The sequence below is a fragment of the Corvus kubaryi genome, unplaced genomic scaffold (genome assembly GCF_017639235.1).
Source record: "Corvus kubaryi isolate FWS band 111438036 unplaced genomic scaffold, C.kubaryi_AGA036_p1.0 76, whole genome shotgun sequence".
Lineage (NCBI taxonomy): Eukaryota > Metazoa > Chordata > Aves > Passeriformes > Corvidae > Corvus > Corvus kubaryi.
Genome location: NW_024582063.1, coordinates 4,959,470 through 4,974,726, shown reverse-complemented (window position 1 = coordinate 4,974,726; position 15,257 = coordinate 4,959,470). Strand labels below are relative to the sequence as shown.

At 49.4% G+C, this 15,257-nt stretch overlaps 1 protein-coding gene across 2 annotated transcripts; it reads left to right on the top strand.

Annotated features, from left to right (window-relative positions):
• The first annotated feature begins 347 nt into the window (after positions 1-347).
• On the top strand, positions 348-12,071 carry DSTN (destrin, actin depolymerizing factor). Of its 2 annotated transcripts, none has more exons than XM_042051775.1 (4): positions 348-558; positions 9,003-9,310; positions 9,551-9,627; positions 10,712-12,071. In XM_042051775.1, the coding sequence occupies exons 1-4, from the start codon at positions 556-558 to the stop codon at positions 10,819-10,821; spliced, it is 498 nt and encodes a 165-aa protein (XP_041907709.1). In that variant the 5' UTR covers positions 348-555; the 3' UTR covers positions 10,822-12,071. The 2 variants fall into 2 exon arrangements, with proteins under 2 accessions (XP_041907709.1, XP_041907710.1); XM_042051776.1 differs by lacking the exon at positions 348-558 and adding an exon at positions 884-899.
• The last annotated feature ends 3,186 nt before the right edge of the window (positions 12,072-15,257 follow it).

The window sequence follows — 15,257 nt, the reverse complement described above, 5'->3', positions numbered from 1 at the left end:
CCCCACGGCCACGGCCGCCCCCTCGGACGCTCCGCGACCCCCTCACGCCCGTCCCGGTCCCTTCCAGCCGCGCTCCCAGCAGCCCGAATCCTCCTCGTGCCCTCCGCACTTTCCCCCACGGCTCCCCGAGGCCCCCAGCTCTGCCCTCAGCATCTTCCCCGCCCCCCACCCCGGCCCACCTTGGAGCAGGTAACCCCGCCCACCCAGCTATTGGGCGCGCGCTATTGGCCGGCCGGCGCGTCAATCAGCCGGTACCCCATTGTGATTGGTTTAATCGGCTGGGGCGGGGCCATGCATGGCGGCCGCGGTTTTTGCCCGCTGTCCCTCTCGCGCGTGCGCCTGGGGCCGGGGCGTCGCCACGCGGGGCTCCCGCCATAGCAACCGCTTCCTCCTCCTCCGGGCACGGCGGCCGTGACGTCGGCAGCGCTTCCGCCCGGCTCGCGCCCTCGCAGCTTCTCTTCCTGCCGCTGGAGCCCGCGCCGCGCCCAGACACCCGAGGGAGCCGCCGCCGCCGCACCGCGCTCCGCCACCCGCCCGCCGCGCCCCGCCGACGCCATGGTAGGGACCACGCGCCGCTGGGGGGGCGTTAGGCTTCTCCGTCTCCCGCCTTCACCTTCATCCCTGGGGGAAAAAAGGGGGGAGGGGGGCGTCAGTACCGCCCGCCGCATCCCGGCCGGCGCTGTGGCTGGCGGCGCTGCCGTGCCTCGCATCGTGCCCCTTTTTCCTTCTCCGTCCCTTTCTCCCGGTCCTTCCCGTTCGCCTTTGAACTTGACGCGGCGGATCCGTTCTCCTCCCTTCCCCCCCGCCCCCATCCCGCCATGAGGCGACGGAAGGTTACTCCCACCCCGCCTTGAAGCGATGGAACTGTCCTCCCTCGTTTTCCTTCCCCCCGCCATAAGGTAATGGTACGCTCCGCGTCGCACACAGGCGCTAGGGGCGGGCGCGTCCATTCGGCTCTGGGAGGGGGGGTGTGTGAGGAGTGAGGGCGCGGCGGGAAAAGGCCGTGGGGGGGCTGTGCGCGGCACCGCCGCAGGGCGCGGCCGGGAGGGGACAGGGGGGCGGTGCCCCCTCTGCTCCCCACGAGGGGCTGGGTGGGAGGGGGTCGCAGCCTCGCAGGAAGGCACCGGGCGGTGTTGGTGGGAGCCCGCCCTTCCCCCGAGGCTGGGGGCTGCCCTGCTCGGGAGGAAGCGCGGCCGCCGCCCCGGTCCCGGCGGGAGCCATCTTCCCACGGCCGAGGGGTTCGGGCCCGGCCTAGAAACCGGCGGCGGCTCCGCGGGCAGCCGGGGCCAGCACGGGCCCTCCCAGGGCCGGCCTGGGCCCCCCTCCGCCGGGCCCGGCCCGAGCCCGCAGCGCTGGTGGCGGACAAAAGGGGGAAGCGGAACCCGCCGAGGGGAATCGCTGATTGTAAAAAACAGGGTGTCGCAGCGGCTGCTCGAGGAAGCTGAAATTTTAAAGTAGTTGCTGCAAGGGCTTGGGGTTTTTGGGTTTTTTTGGGTTTTTTTTGTTTGTTTGTTTTGCTTCCCCGCACAGTGCTGGAAACATTTATCCAAGGTGTAACGCTGGAAGCAAAGAAACAAAAAAAGTATTAAGCATCCGCACTGACTTGCTTGTGTTTCCTGGCTTTCAAAAAAAAGTGTCAGGGTTCTCCTTGCATAAATGGGGCAGAATAGACCAAACGCGTGTTCGGCTTCATGGTGGCTCATTCTGTTTGCTTTGCCCATGCTCCAAGTTTGCATCCCCGTTTATCTCGGGGGACGGAGGTTGGCAAATTTGCCTCAATTATTAGTTCATGCAGTTTTAACTGCTGCCCTGTTTTTGCTTGAGTCATGCACAAGCACTTGTCCAGCAGCACACGCTTGTGTGTTTTGACACACTTGCCTGAGTTATTTACCTGTGTTAGAGGTGTTATATATTGGGGTCTTGCCTTGGTATTTACCAGTAGTTTACTGAACATGTGGTATATCCAGGAAATGAATTTTTGGTCCATAGGGCTGGCAGATGGGATGTACTGCTAATGTCCCTGCTTTCTCTAACATCCAAGCTGGAGCATGTGGCTGGCCTGCAGCATGGAGCAGAGCTGATGGGAGTTGCAGATGATGCTGCTAAAAAGTCTGATGAGACTTGCAGCTCTCGTTCAAAAGAGGCTTGTCTCAACAAGCCAGCTACCACCTCTGCAGTATGCAAACCTAGTTAAGTGTGACTACTCAGCGTGTCAGGCTTCATCTTGCTTCGGAACCAGGGAATTCCCAAGTCAGTCAAAACTACTATTTCTCATTGTGATCTTGTTTTTGCAACAGGGTTTAGGTTGGCTTTTTTGAGATGCTGCAGATGAACTTGGTTTTGGGCAGAGTGAAGGCCTTCTGGCAAAGTACAGTGGTGCCAGCAGGAGGGCATCCTTTCGTATCAAAAGAGCTTGGATTTTCAGCTTTTGTGTCTTGCCACAATGTTCAGTTTCTTTGCTACTGGATTAAATGAGTCCAAGGTCTTTGGAGGACCGTGCAAATTATTTTTCTTGGTTGTTAGTCAGTGCTATGCCCAGATCTGTGTAATTACAAGGTACATATGCCTCATATACAAGATAACAGCCTCGTGACAATTGGTGGTGTGGGTGTCTGGCATGCTCCTACTCGCCTTGTCAGAATCACTATCAAGAGGCTCCTGCTGGGTGCAAGGGCTGACCTAAGCAATCCCATGTGAGAGAGCCTGGATACAACCAGGACTCTCTTGTGAAGCTGTTCTCAGCCTCTTCCTCAACTGGTTGTTCAGCATTCACAGCAATCTCCTCAGAAGAGGAGGATCCCTCAGTAACAAGTATCAGGGATGCCCAGATCTGGCCTTCAGAGCCTGGTTTCGAGGGTGACATTTAAGCTTTAGGTTGCTGTAGGTGCCTGGAGGGCCACAAGTAAATTCTTATGGGCATTTAGGCTCATAATAGCTGATTTGTGTGCTGAATTTATTTCTGAGAAGCTTTGATTTTCTGCAAGAGTCCTGTTTCACACCAGCTTCCACCAGCATTACCTTAAAAACTTATATTTCAACACAGGAATGGGTGCTACTGAAAACTTCTGCCCTGCTACTACTGGCCACTGCAGTTCCTGTTTTTCAGCACTGTTGCTGGGATTGCCTTTTGTGGGTATTGCTTGTTCTGCCTACCTTGATAATTAAATCGGGAGTGAACTTCATGGTGGCTCAGAGAAGGAGATAATTTCCTCTTTGGCTGAAAGCTGAGGAAATGACCTTCAGGAATTCGAAGGATAGCTTTTTCTTTTTTTTTTATTTTTTTTTTATTTTTTTAATAATTCCTTTCCTACTCATCTCTCCTTGTCTTGTTGATAACCTTTCTTCTTGTCAGGGGGCAAAAAAATAAAAGCTGAATAGAGTTTTGATTCCTCCCCCTACACCTTCCCCCTACCAAAAGAGACCAAATAATGCAAAATAAAAACTGGAGTCTAGTTGGCAAGGTCTGTCTACAAGTGATATGCAGATGACTCTGTACTTCTTGCTGGTTTATGGTGTGCAAATAATGGCCTCTTACACAACAGCAGTAAAAGGCTGTTAGTTCTGTTTCCTGTCAGGCTTCAGATGCACAGGCTGTCCCCTGTAAATGGAGGTGTCTGTCCAGCTGTAGGTAAGCAGGAAGGAATGTGGGCCCTTCTGGACTCCTGAAGTCACTGGTGTTCCCACACTGTTGCTGGTCTCTGGGATGAAGTTAAAGTAGTCACTCCTTGCACTTCCTCCTTGCATTGCCACCTTTCCTGCTCAGTAGAGTGGGGATGATAATATCAGATGTGTTTTCTTGAGTGCGCAAATAACAGATTAAAAGCCGAGCAGTGTTTAATATCTTATGGTTTTGACCACCTACATTTTCAGCTGGCTTGTTGGCCTTAGGTGACACCTTTCCAGAGGCCTCATTTGGCAAAACTTTGTTTCAGCTGTGACTCTCCCTTTCTGCTAAGCGCTCCCACAACTGCCTTGGCTTAGTTTTCCCCTCAAGTTGCTGGTGATGGCCCAGGACATTTCATTGTGTGGCAGTGCAAGGGACAGCTCTGTCCCTGAAGGGTGCTGTCCCAGACCAGTCGGGTGGAAATAGGTTTAATTGAAAAAGTATTTGTTACATGTACTATGACACATTAGTGAGTCAGAGGGAAGTGCTACATGGCTCCACAGGCAGCTCTGGCAGTGGCAGGGAATTTCAGAGGTAGATAGGAGGGAGGGTATGCCAGGGATGGGGAAACAGGGTTTGCTGAAGAAACTAAGAACCAAATACATGCCAATAATCTGACCAGCAAACCTGGGAGCAGTGTTCTCAAATCTGCCCTTGCAATTAAACGAGGTGTGCTTTAATAAATTCTTGGTGTCAGATTCTGGAAAAATTGATTCTGTTCTTCCAAGAAGCAAAAGTTTCCACTTGAGTAGCTGTGGATAGTTCATCCTGGTGTGTACAATGTGTGTGTGTGGTTCCTAGACAAAACAAGTCAGGAACTGCATCTTGAAATGGCTCTGGAGATAATGTGTGCGCAGGCACCACTATGGAGAGTTCTTGGGCTCTAATCACAGGAGGGAAAACCAACGCTCTAAAATTCTCAAGACTTAAACCCAAATTTAGTCCTTCAAACTTGTCTTGAGGCAAACTAAGTCATTAGCTTAAGGTCTTCTTAGATGTCTTACAGTTGAGGAAAGCAAAGGCTCTTCTTAGGTAAAATATTTTAAGTATTCAAGAGAAGTGCTGAAGCTCACAGCACTTCCTAACAAAAGAGAAGTAAAATTTTGTTGTGTCAAAGTTGTGTTTTAGTGCAGGTTTGCTACAAATCCAGTTTATCAGGTGTCTGGCATGTCTCTCACTCCTGAAATGGCTTTCTGTATGTGGGGATTTTCTTGAGAAAGCTTTGGATTCTTCTTCAGTCTTCCCCAATTCAGATTAAATTTCAGTTTGGTTACTTGGCAATGGAGGCAAAATGTTGGGAGCTCTTAGTGGAGGCAGCTGGGTCTGGCTCCTGCAGGTGGAAGGCTGCTGGACAGAAGGCTCCCTATTTGGGCTGCCCTGTGGAGGGCGGGCATCGTGCTCTCCCAAGACTTCTGCAGAGCTTTGCACTTCAGGCAAGAAGGAGGCTTTATGAACAAGAGCCGCTGTGTTCCTGCAGTGCCTGCTGACAAGGCAGTGAATGCAGTGCCCGCCTCAGGTGCCTGCAGCAGGCTGTGTGAGATCCAGTGGGGATACTGTCATGAGTGCCGCGGGCACTCATGACAATGAGTGAGGGGCTCAGCTCCCAGGGTGTGCTGTGTCTGCAGCAGTTGCATGGAGGTGCTGGGGGACAACTCAGTTTTGTTGATTCCTTCAGGGAAACCCACTCTGTCCCTTCTTTCCTGAATGTCTCCCTGAATGTGCTGTCCTGGCATCATTTTCCCATCTGGGAGTTAGGTGGCTTGTCTGCTTGCTGCTGCCTTGTTGCAGTTACAGGTCTGTCTCCTACAGTGAAATGTCACCAGCTGGCTCATGGTCAGGGATCCCACAAGTGCCTGCAGTATGTGCTGCTCACTGAACCAGCCCCCATGTGCCAGTCCAGAGCTGGATAACTGCTTCAATCCTGAAAAAGGAACAGGACCAGGCTGGCTGCTGAAGCTCTACAGTGTTCAAGGCACAATGCACAAAATTATAACCAATGTGCTGTATTGAGTCTTCTGAGCAGAGCCCTATCTAGCCAAAGAGGGAAAATCCAGACTAACAAATGTTTTCTCTGTCATTACTGGGAGGGTGGAGGCTTCTCACCAGATCTTCTGGACAAGACAGCAGAGATTAGGTTAAAATGTTGCTTGAGGACGTGTATTTAGAGTCTGGCATTTCTCCTTGTTCCAGTGCTCTTAGCAGTCATCCTGTTGCTGTTCTACATAGAGTGGTTGCAACTACCTTACAACAAAAGCTGCCTGGGGTTTGAGTTTTTTTCATTTTTAAGTGTGTTTGTGGAGCCATTTGTGGCTGGTACAGGCCCGGGGTTGAAGAGGGAGCCCTGCAGTTATGGCAGTAGATCCTCTTTTCAGAGGGAATTGGTTTGTTGCACTGGCTCATTTCAATCCATACTGCAACACGGCTATAGGGTGTTCTCAGATGGAACAAATCTGCATTGTCCCTGGCAATACAATGGCTGCTAATGTCAGCCTGTGTGATGAATCCAGGGGTTGTACAGCAGCTGTGAAAAGGAGTAGCACCAGCTACTAACAGCCTTTTGCTTTGGAAAGCTAAAAAATCCAGTTCTCACCGTTTTCCCTTCAGCTTCTGGTCAGTCCCAGTTATCAGCTGCAGTTTAACAGTGAATTTTGAGTTTCCAGACTAAATACTTCCAACATTTTTGGAATCTGAACTGACTTGTCAGCAGTGCTCAGATTCTTTTTAAAGAAACAACTTGTCTCCTGACTTGGAGACATGTGTCTGGCTGTGTAGTAGCACAAGTAAATGCACTTGACTGCACAGTTTGCATCAACCTGCAGCTCTATTGCTGCTGCTTTTGGCTCTAAGCTGAGCATTAACCTCTGTTTTCAAAGTCAACATGACATGGTGCAGAGGAATTATTTGTTGTAGTGTTGGAGCAAAACTCGAGAATTGACAAAGGTAGAGGTAGGTGACGTGAACTGCTTTTCCATGATTAATAGCTTCATTTCTATGCCAGTTCAGGCTTTCTGTGCATTTTCTAAGAATCTCGAGGGGGTTTGTGACTAAAACCCGAGTCTTACCTCCCATTGTCAACTACTGAGGTACCATTAGCTAGAAAATAAACCTCGGGGAGGAAAAGGGTTCTCTTGAATTCACTGTGGGTTTGTCCTTAGTGAATGAAAAAATAGCTGTAGTTGCTGCACTGTTTGCCTTATTAGGTTAACTTCGTATTACGTAGAGTCTTCCCAAAGAGGCTTTTGCCCACACCAGGCACAGGGACAGGAGGAGAAAGACCTTTATTCCTCATTATCTCTGTCACACTCCAACAAAGTTCAGTGTCTCTGCACGGAGGAGGTGACACAGGAATGAGTCACTTTGAGTCCGTGTTTGCACCGTTGCTCAAATTTATCCTGAAATAGGCTTTTTCAGTGTACTTTCCTCACCTTATTGGTGATATGCAGAAGGATAGCTGCCTGCCACACAGCTGAGGCACAGTGACTGAATTGCTGTTCTCCTGTCCCAAAGTGCAAGCAATTCTGCATAGATTACCCCTTATAGACAGACCGTGCATTGTAATTCTTGAGGGAGGTCCCCTTGTATTTAGGTAAACTCTGAAAGAGCACTGTTCTCCACCCTAAAGAAAAGCTGGAAAGCTGTCTCAGATTCCTGATGTATGAGATTGCCCTGGTTTTCCACGACCAGCACTTGGGAGCTCTAGAAAACTCCACAGTAATAGATTCTGCCAGCTGTGCCACCTGTCCTCACTGGGTTAGCAGTGTATGCCAGCCACTCAGAGTTACAGGAGGAGGGATGTTGGTAGAAAAAGGAGAATCTGGGTTCATATGAGGTCCTCTGTGGTAGGTACTGGTCAAAGCTTTAAAAAAAACCTCACACATTAAGTAGGTGTCCAGTCCATAACCATCTCTCAAGGGCAGCCTGACTACCAAGTAGTTCTGCACCTCTGTCCCCCTGGTTTTGCAGCTGAACTCTGCTGTTTCTTGAAGATGCAAAATTAATCCCTTGAGCTCACATTTTGGGGCTGAAGATAAGTCTAAAAAATTGAAGAACAACCTTTAGCCTTTTTCAGTTGTGTGTCTCACCTGGCTGTTGGTACTGCTGACTGTGCTCATAGCAGTGACGTGTGGTGGTTTACACAGAGGGAGGAAGGCAGTTTTCCTTCTGATAGATGAGTATGAGTAATGTCACTTGAATTTGGAAGTCAAAAAAATAGTGAGGGAGGAAGCAGGATTCTAAAGGAATCTCACTGTTTATACTATGTGTAGTATTTTGAACACATAGAGTACTGGATAGGCTTCAGTTTGGTCTTTACTGCTCTGGCCATGATGTCCTTCCAGCAGTGCCTGCTGGCTTCCCACATTTGCAGTATTCACTCATGCACAGCTGCTTTTAATGTCTCCAGCTTGGTGCACTCTGAGAACAAAACTCAGATGTAAATGCTTCTACTTGCCACTTCTTTTTTTTTTTTTTCTTATTCCCAGAAAAGCATCAGACTGAAAATGCATTTCAGCCTTTTGTCATTCTTGCTAGGTCTTGTCTTCTTTATTCTGTGCAGCTGCCTTTAACATCAGATTTATAATGCTGCATGTGCACCTCTTGCTCCAGCTTACACAGGGGAATATGATATCACTCACTACTATTTCCCAGCTGACTCCAAGAGGGTGAGGGGGAGAACGTTGAGCTTGTTTTAAAAACCGCTGGAGTAGGTGCTGAGAAGTAGAGACGTTATCTGTTAGGACTTGCAAGTTCTCTGTTTGAAATACTGAATTCAGAGCAACTTCCCAAAGTTGGTTTGTTCAGCTAAAAACTACCACTGCGCTCCCAGTACCCCACTACATCTCTTGATCTCTAAACTAAGTCTATGTGGCAAGTATGGAATTTGGCCAGTTTTTCCTCTGTTCCTAAAGCTGCTAGCAAGCATGCTGGAAATGGCTGGGAAACTTTGAACAGAAGACCCTTGTGGGCTTGTCCAGCCAGCCTGAAACAGGGAAGAGAGCTGCTGTAATGCCAAAGGATCTGCCACAACTGAATCTCAGAGAATAAGGGGTTGGCATGCCTGTAAAACTCCCCCAAAACAGTGTTCTGGTGTAAGTAGGATTGTGCCTTCTTTGGAATGGTTTTTGGTTTGGCAGTTGGTTGTGGGCAGCAGTGAGACTCCGGATTCTTTCCTTGGCTTTGGAAAAGAGGGTCTGCAGCCTTTTCTGACGAGACTCTCATGCCACGAGTGACTATTGCAAGAAGCTATTGTCTTCTAGGCTTGAATTTAAGGCAGTGCCATAATGTAGCTGGGAAAATTTGGGGTGGAAGGCCTTGAAGGTGTTTGCTGTGGTCTTTGCAGGCCTCCGGAGTACAAGTGGCCGATGAGGTGTGCCGTATCTTTTACGACATGAAAGTGCGGAAGTGCTCCACGCCGGAGGAAATCAAGAAGAGGAAGAAGGCTGTCATCTTCTGCCTCAGTCCAGACAAAAAGTGCATTATTGTGGAGGAAGGCAAAGAGATTCTGGTGGGAGATGTCGGAGTGACAGTCACCGACCCTTTCAAGCACTTTGTGCAGATGCTTCCCGAGAAGGATTGCCGCTATGCCTTGTATGATGCAAGCTTTGAGACCAAGGAATCCAAAAAAGAAGAGCTGATGTTTTTCTTGTGGTAAGCCACCTTTCCAAGTCTCACATTCCTAACGTGCAGTCCAGGCACTGTGGGTGAGGTCTGTGAGTGTTTGTATTGTCCAGGCTGTGAAAATGGCAGGCTTACAGTGAGCTGGGCAGCCTGATGCCTGTACTGTGAGCCATGAGATGTTCCACTTGTCCATGGTGGGTAGGATACTGCTTTTGTCTGGGCTGGATAATCAGTGTCACTAATTTCACTCTCTGTGGTGTCTCCCACTAGGGCACCAGAACAAGCACCTCTCAAAAGTAAGATGATCTACGCAAGCTCCAAGGATGCAATCAAAAAGAAGTTTCAAGGTACGTAATAGAACTAATGCTCCTAACTCTGCTGTGTCCCTGGAGTACACAGCAAGACTTAGTTTAGGTTTTGGGGGTTGTTTTGTTGTTGATTTTTTGAGATACTAGTGAGAGGTGAAGTGTCATGTCACAGAGCTAAAATGAGCTCTGGCTCAAATTTACATTATCTGACAAAATTTCAGAGGCACTAGAACAGTGCTCAGGACAAGAGCAGGTTTTGCAGTGTGTGATGTACCATATGGAGCAGCATGTCTGCACCATACAGACTAGAAACCATGAGATTCATAACACAAAGCTGGATTTTGTGCTGTGGCAGAGCACTTTGATCCCAGTGTCTGTTAAAATGCACAGTCTCATAAACTTACTGTGCTATAGTAAGTCAGTCTGGCTTATAGCCAGGTAGCATTCTTCAGCTCCTCAGGCTGCACTGGGCCAAAATCTTGCACTGTGCAAGACTGACAGGATCATTGTGCAGCAGTGCCAGCCTTCACAGGATGGCTTGCCCAGGGATTGGAACTGCCCTGGGAGACTGCTGTGTGCTGCACATATGGAAGTTGAGAAAAAGAAATCCTGAAGAAATTTAGCTTTTCACCATATAAGGCAGGCATGGGTTGGGCTTCCCATCCTTAAAAAGGAAGAGAAAGCACTGTTGGTTGCTTAGCCCAGCTCTCAGTCTCTGCCTCTCAGGTTCTCAGCGTGATGCTTTCAGCCACCTCTGCAGAGCCAGCGGGAGTTGAGTGAGCCCTCTCCATGTGCTTGCCTGGAGCTCCCTCCCCTGCTGTATCCAGGGCAGCACAAGAAATGAGGGATTTGCTCTAAGAGCCTGCCATGAAAGGCCAACAGTCTGAGCACTGAGCTAGTGACAGATTTCTCCCTACATGTCCCTACAGTGACATTTGGTGTGCAGCCAGATGTCTCCTGGGACATGTCAGGGAAAAACTGTCAAATTCCCTAAGCTAAGGCAGGACTTGTCTGCTTGAGTGACTGGATTGCTGCTTCTAATACTACTACCAGGTATGTTTCTTTGATTGCTTACCAGCATGCTGAAATACTGCATTATTGAGTGTTTTGCCTCTTTTTTTAGGCATAAAGCATGAATGCCAAGCAAATGGGCCAGAGGACCTGAACCGAGCTTGCATTGCTGAGAAGCTAGGAGGCTCCCTAGTCGTAGCTTTTGAAGGAAGTCCCGTGTAGATGTCATTCAGTGCCACAACTCTACAAGCATTCCATGTTTTAATAGATCAGTTATATAAAGCAAACATTCTAGGCAAGGGTTTCACTAACAGTAGGGAAGCTGTCTTGTAGAATAAAGTAGATTTTGGAGATGTAGCTCGTATGTACAAATGACCCTAAATAAATGAAATTAAGGATTTATCTTGGTGTATTAATATTTGCATTGGTTGTCCAGCCCAGTTCTGTCCCCAGTGGATTAACACTAAAGGTCTCCAAAAATTTGAGCAGTGTATCATGATAGGTGGAGAGGTGAGAATGATCTGGTTCCTGTTCTTGCTTTTCTAAACAGTAACAAGCAAAATTCAAAAACTTTTCCCCTGTAACCATTTAAGATAAAACTTAAAACCTGTGGTTAATCTTCAGCTAAAGCAACCTGTTAGCACGGAAAATGGGTTAAATTCTTAGTGCTTGCAGTTGCAGAGCTGTACCAAAAAAGCCTAATTATGAAGCTAGACATAAAACAGACACGCTTTTACTGGAGAAGTAGTCCTAATCCACTTCCTTGTAAACTCACGGTGCAGTAATAATATTTAAAGGTTCACTTGTTCTGTAGGTTCAATTTTCTTGTTATGAAGTGTCTTGAGGTCTCTTTCCTCCTGAGTGATTCTATAGAAATTGCTTTTTCTGTTGACATAGTTTAATTTAGAACTACCTTTCTCTAATAATACACTTGCTAGTGGATCAGATGCTTCTGAGGCTTTTATAAATGCAGGTTCTTGTATCTGAGCTCTCTGGTTTTGGGTAGTACAATGAAAAGGAACCACAACTTAAAAAATTGTATTTTCAGCCCCAGTTTTTGGTCACTTGGTCCATTTGTCCATAATTACTATTGATTTAACTTAGTAGAACCAATCAGCCTGACTAATATGGCTTGATCTGGGCTTTTTGTCTGTTAGCTTCTTTAATTCTGTAGAAATGCATGGAAATACCACCTACTAGAAAGTTTGACCTGAAATGCCTTTTGTATGGGGGGTAGAGAACATTCCTGTGCCAGCTACAGAGATCTTAAAAGCTTCCATGTTTCATCAGTGGTTGATTAAAGCTGTTTCCTTTGTGTAATGTGTACATGGGAGTTGCATAGAGTTTTCTTGTATGTCTGTAGAGAAAAAGAAAAAAAAAACCAAAACCCTTAGCCTCCAGTGCATTACTGTGATATGTTCTGTGCGTGCCAAATTTGAACAGCCTAAATAAATGGGCTTTCCCTCCCCTGGGTCAGTGACTGATTCCTCTCCAGCCTCTGGATCAGCCCTCCTGCAGCGGGGCTGGCACTGCTGGATCTGGGTAAGCACTTAGGGAGCTGTTGTGCCTTCTGCAGCTACTGCCCTTCCCTGCTCTTGGGAGAAGGAAGAGCTGGAGGGATACGGGGGGAAAGCAGGTGTGTGTCTGCAGTGTGCTCCCCTCCTTGGCCCTGCATGCCCCTGCTTGCTGCAGGCTCCAGTTCCCAAACAGCACCTGCTGTGTGCCCTTAGGCTTTGGGCCTAAATTCCCACTGGTTGGGGGCCTTCCTGGGAGCCATCTCCCTGTTTGCAGTCTGAGCAGCAGGAGCCCGGCCATGTGTTGGTTGTTCTGCACTACCTTCCATGTGAGGAGTGAGGGAGCTTTCTCTGGCCAGCCCCACGGAGCCCGGGCAGTCACAGGATGGCTCTTCCTCCCTGAGCTGTTGCCAGCTGTGCAGGGACAGAAAGCTGCAGTGTCCCCTCGGCTCCTGGCAGAGCAGTGCCAGCGCTGAGCTGCTGTGTCTGGGGGCCAGGGCAATAATGGGCCATGACCTAACTCAGCATGTGCCCTTTCTGGCCACGCTGCGTGGTTAAACCCCTTCATTAAAGACAGGCATTGACTGACTGCTCTGACTTGGCACCCATGCGGGTCACAGGGCTGGGAGCACAAGGGTTTCTGATGCAAAGGGATCCATTGGAGTGCAGCTTCCTGATTCTGAGCAAAGCAGACTGGCCTGGATTCTGCTGGGGCTTTTAGCCTGTCTTTCAGTCACCTGGGGGCTCGCCCAAGTGGGTAAAGATCCTCGTAAACAGCTCCTCCTTGCCCAAGTGTCTGCAGTACTGATCTCTGTCCAAAGTCCAGGTGGAGATAAGGAAACCAGTGTGACACACTGGGAGTGGTGCTGCCTGACAAACAGGCAACTCCTAGCCAAGATCCCACTGATAGCTGGTGCCTCCAGGCTGCAGGCATCCTTATCTAGCCCAGGTGAGAGTAGTCACTCCTGCCTGGGATTTCCTTCCTTGGTCAGAAAATGGAGCAGGAGACACTGCAAAAGAGGAAGGATGTCAGACCTGTAAGGGAGAGCACTTCCCGCAATGTGAAAGCCCTTGGACTGGGGACTTGGTTTCAAAGTGCCTTAGTCCCAGAACTGAGTGATAAGAGGTGACACTTTGGGCCTTGGCAGGGTGTGGCAGCTTCAGTCAATTGGAGAGTCTGGCTGCTTTTAGGACTCTGCACAGGTCCCAAAGTGTATTGATCTTTGTGCTCCAGAGCTAACAGTCTTAATCCTCAGAGCTACAGTGCTGTGGGCTTGTCCACACTGTGGGGTTTGCTGGCCAAACTTCGCCTCTCAGGGTTGTTTGTCCTGCTTTTTGAGGGGTTGAAACTCTTGCGTCTTTTCTTCTCCTAAATCACCCAGACCTTCTGAAAAGGCAAGAAAAGCAGGGAGAGACAACATGATGAATGCTTCCTTATAACTTGGCTGGTTGCTGGGAGAAATCACTTCCTAACAGGATTACATGAAGAACAAGGTGAAGAGATTCAGGTGAAGGAGGCAGCTCAGTTGCACAAGTTCAGCAGGACTTGCCCAGGTAGTGCAAACATTTTGAAGTCTACATGCAGGCAATGGTTACCCAAAAGCCATTTTTGTCCATTGGGCCTGGGAGAAGATGAGAACAGGAAATGAAGACTGATAATTCAGGCCTCAGTGTAAACAGCAGGCAGTGTAAATGTAATTTACAACCAAGGTTTAATTGAGTGTCTTAAACTGTGCCTTGATAAGCCCAGGCACCCAGGCTGTAAAGTAACTCCAGGCATGGCTGAATCAGCAGAAGGAGGATCCAGTGTTCTTATTCCAAGTCACTGCAGCTGAGCAACTTCATGATCTTTACCAGTAAAGGTACCTGCCTGCAGGGCAGGGGCTGCTGTGAGTCATAAGCTGCCAAGCACCAAGCCTGGGTGGCTCTCCTGGAGGAAAGGAGGTGACTCTGGCTGGGCACATGGCAAAATCCCACCACCTGTGGGGAGAGCAGGGGCTGGCCAGGCCTCAGTTCCATATGGTCTTGGGCAAGGTTTGGCTTTCTCCTGGCCCCTCAGGATGGCCTTTCCCTTCCATCAAGGTGCCAAGGGAGTTAAAAAATGGCAACAGTACCACTACAGGTGTAAAAAAATCAGCTAAATGTCTTTCCCCAAAGAGCATTGGGTTTTTTTCAGCTTTGTGTCACAGGAACAGTCCCTCTCTTTCTTCCTAAAACAGCCAGCTCAGCATTGTGTGCCCCGGGGCTGGGCACACTGAACCTGCTCTGGGGCAGCCTTTGGAGCCCCGCTGGATCTAACCTGCTCTGGTGCACTCCCTGCACTGGCTGTTTTGGGGTCTGTTACTGTTTCTGTGGACAGGCCTGGGTATCTCTGCACAGGAACCCCACAATAAAGGAAAAAGTTGTTGCAAAAGCAAAAAACTGCAAAACCAAAGGAACTGCGTCACTTCCTGGCACCTGTGGCTGCGGGGCCCTTCTCCATGGCTCCTGGGGGGTGAGAGCCACCCTGCCATGCTCGACAGCTCCCTCCAGCCTGTGGGCTGGGTGGGGGTTTTGTGCAATCCTGATAAAATGTGGGCATTCCCTCACTCTTGGGGAGCTTCAATCCAACAGAGTGCCAATGCTGACAGGCTGAGGTCACCAGTGGCCCTTGATTCATGCATTCCTCTGTATGTGCCACGAAGTCCAGGAAGATAAACCACAGGCTAATCCTGGCTGTGGGGCAAAGGTCTGCTTCCCGAGTTTGTCCCTCTAGGATGGGGAGACCAGCCCCATCTGCCACCTGTGCTGGGAGGGGGAGTGGGGGAACAGACACAAGGGGGGGGGGTAGGGGGTGGCTTTCAGCTCCCCATTTTCTTGGCCCTTTCTCTTATCTGGTCCCAGATGAATCACACACCCTCCTCCTGCACCCTTCATCATGGCCCCAAAAGCCACAGTGCTGAGGCAGGGACAGGATGTCCCAGTCCTGTGGGGTCTCTGGTGTGTAGTACAGTGGTTGGTCACACATTGGCCTTCCCCAGGAACAAAATGGAAGCAGGTCTGCCCCTCATCCTCCTTCCTGGCCTTGGCTCTTTGCACGCACTGGAGTGACTGAGGGGCCTTTTCCTCCCCTCTCTCAAATCCTGCTGATGTCAGCACTGGGCT

Excerpts from the sequence above, each read along its gene's own strand:
- DSTN (XM_042051775.1), top strand. Across the intron at positions 9,311-9,550 it reads GAGCTGATGTTTTTCTTGTG|GGCACCAGAACAAGCACCTC; the intron begins GTAAGCCACCTT and ends GTCTCCCACTAG. Across the intron at positions 9,628-10,711 it reads AATCAAAAAGAAGTTTCAAG|GCATAAAGCATGAATGCCAA; the intron begins GTACGTAATAGA and ends CTCTTTTTTTAG.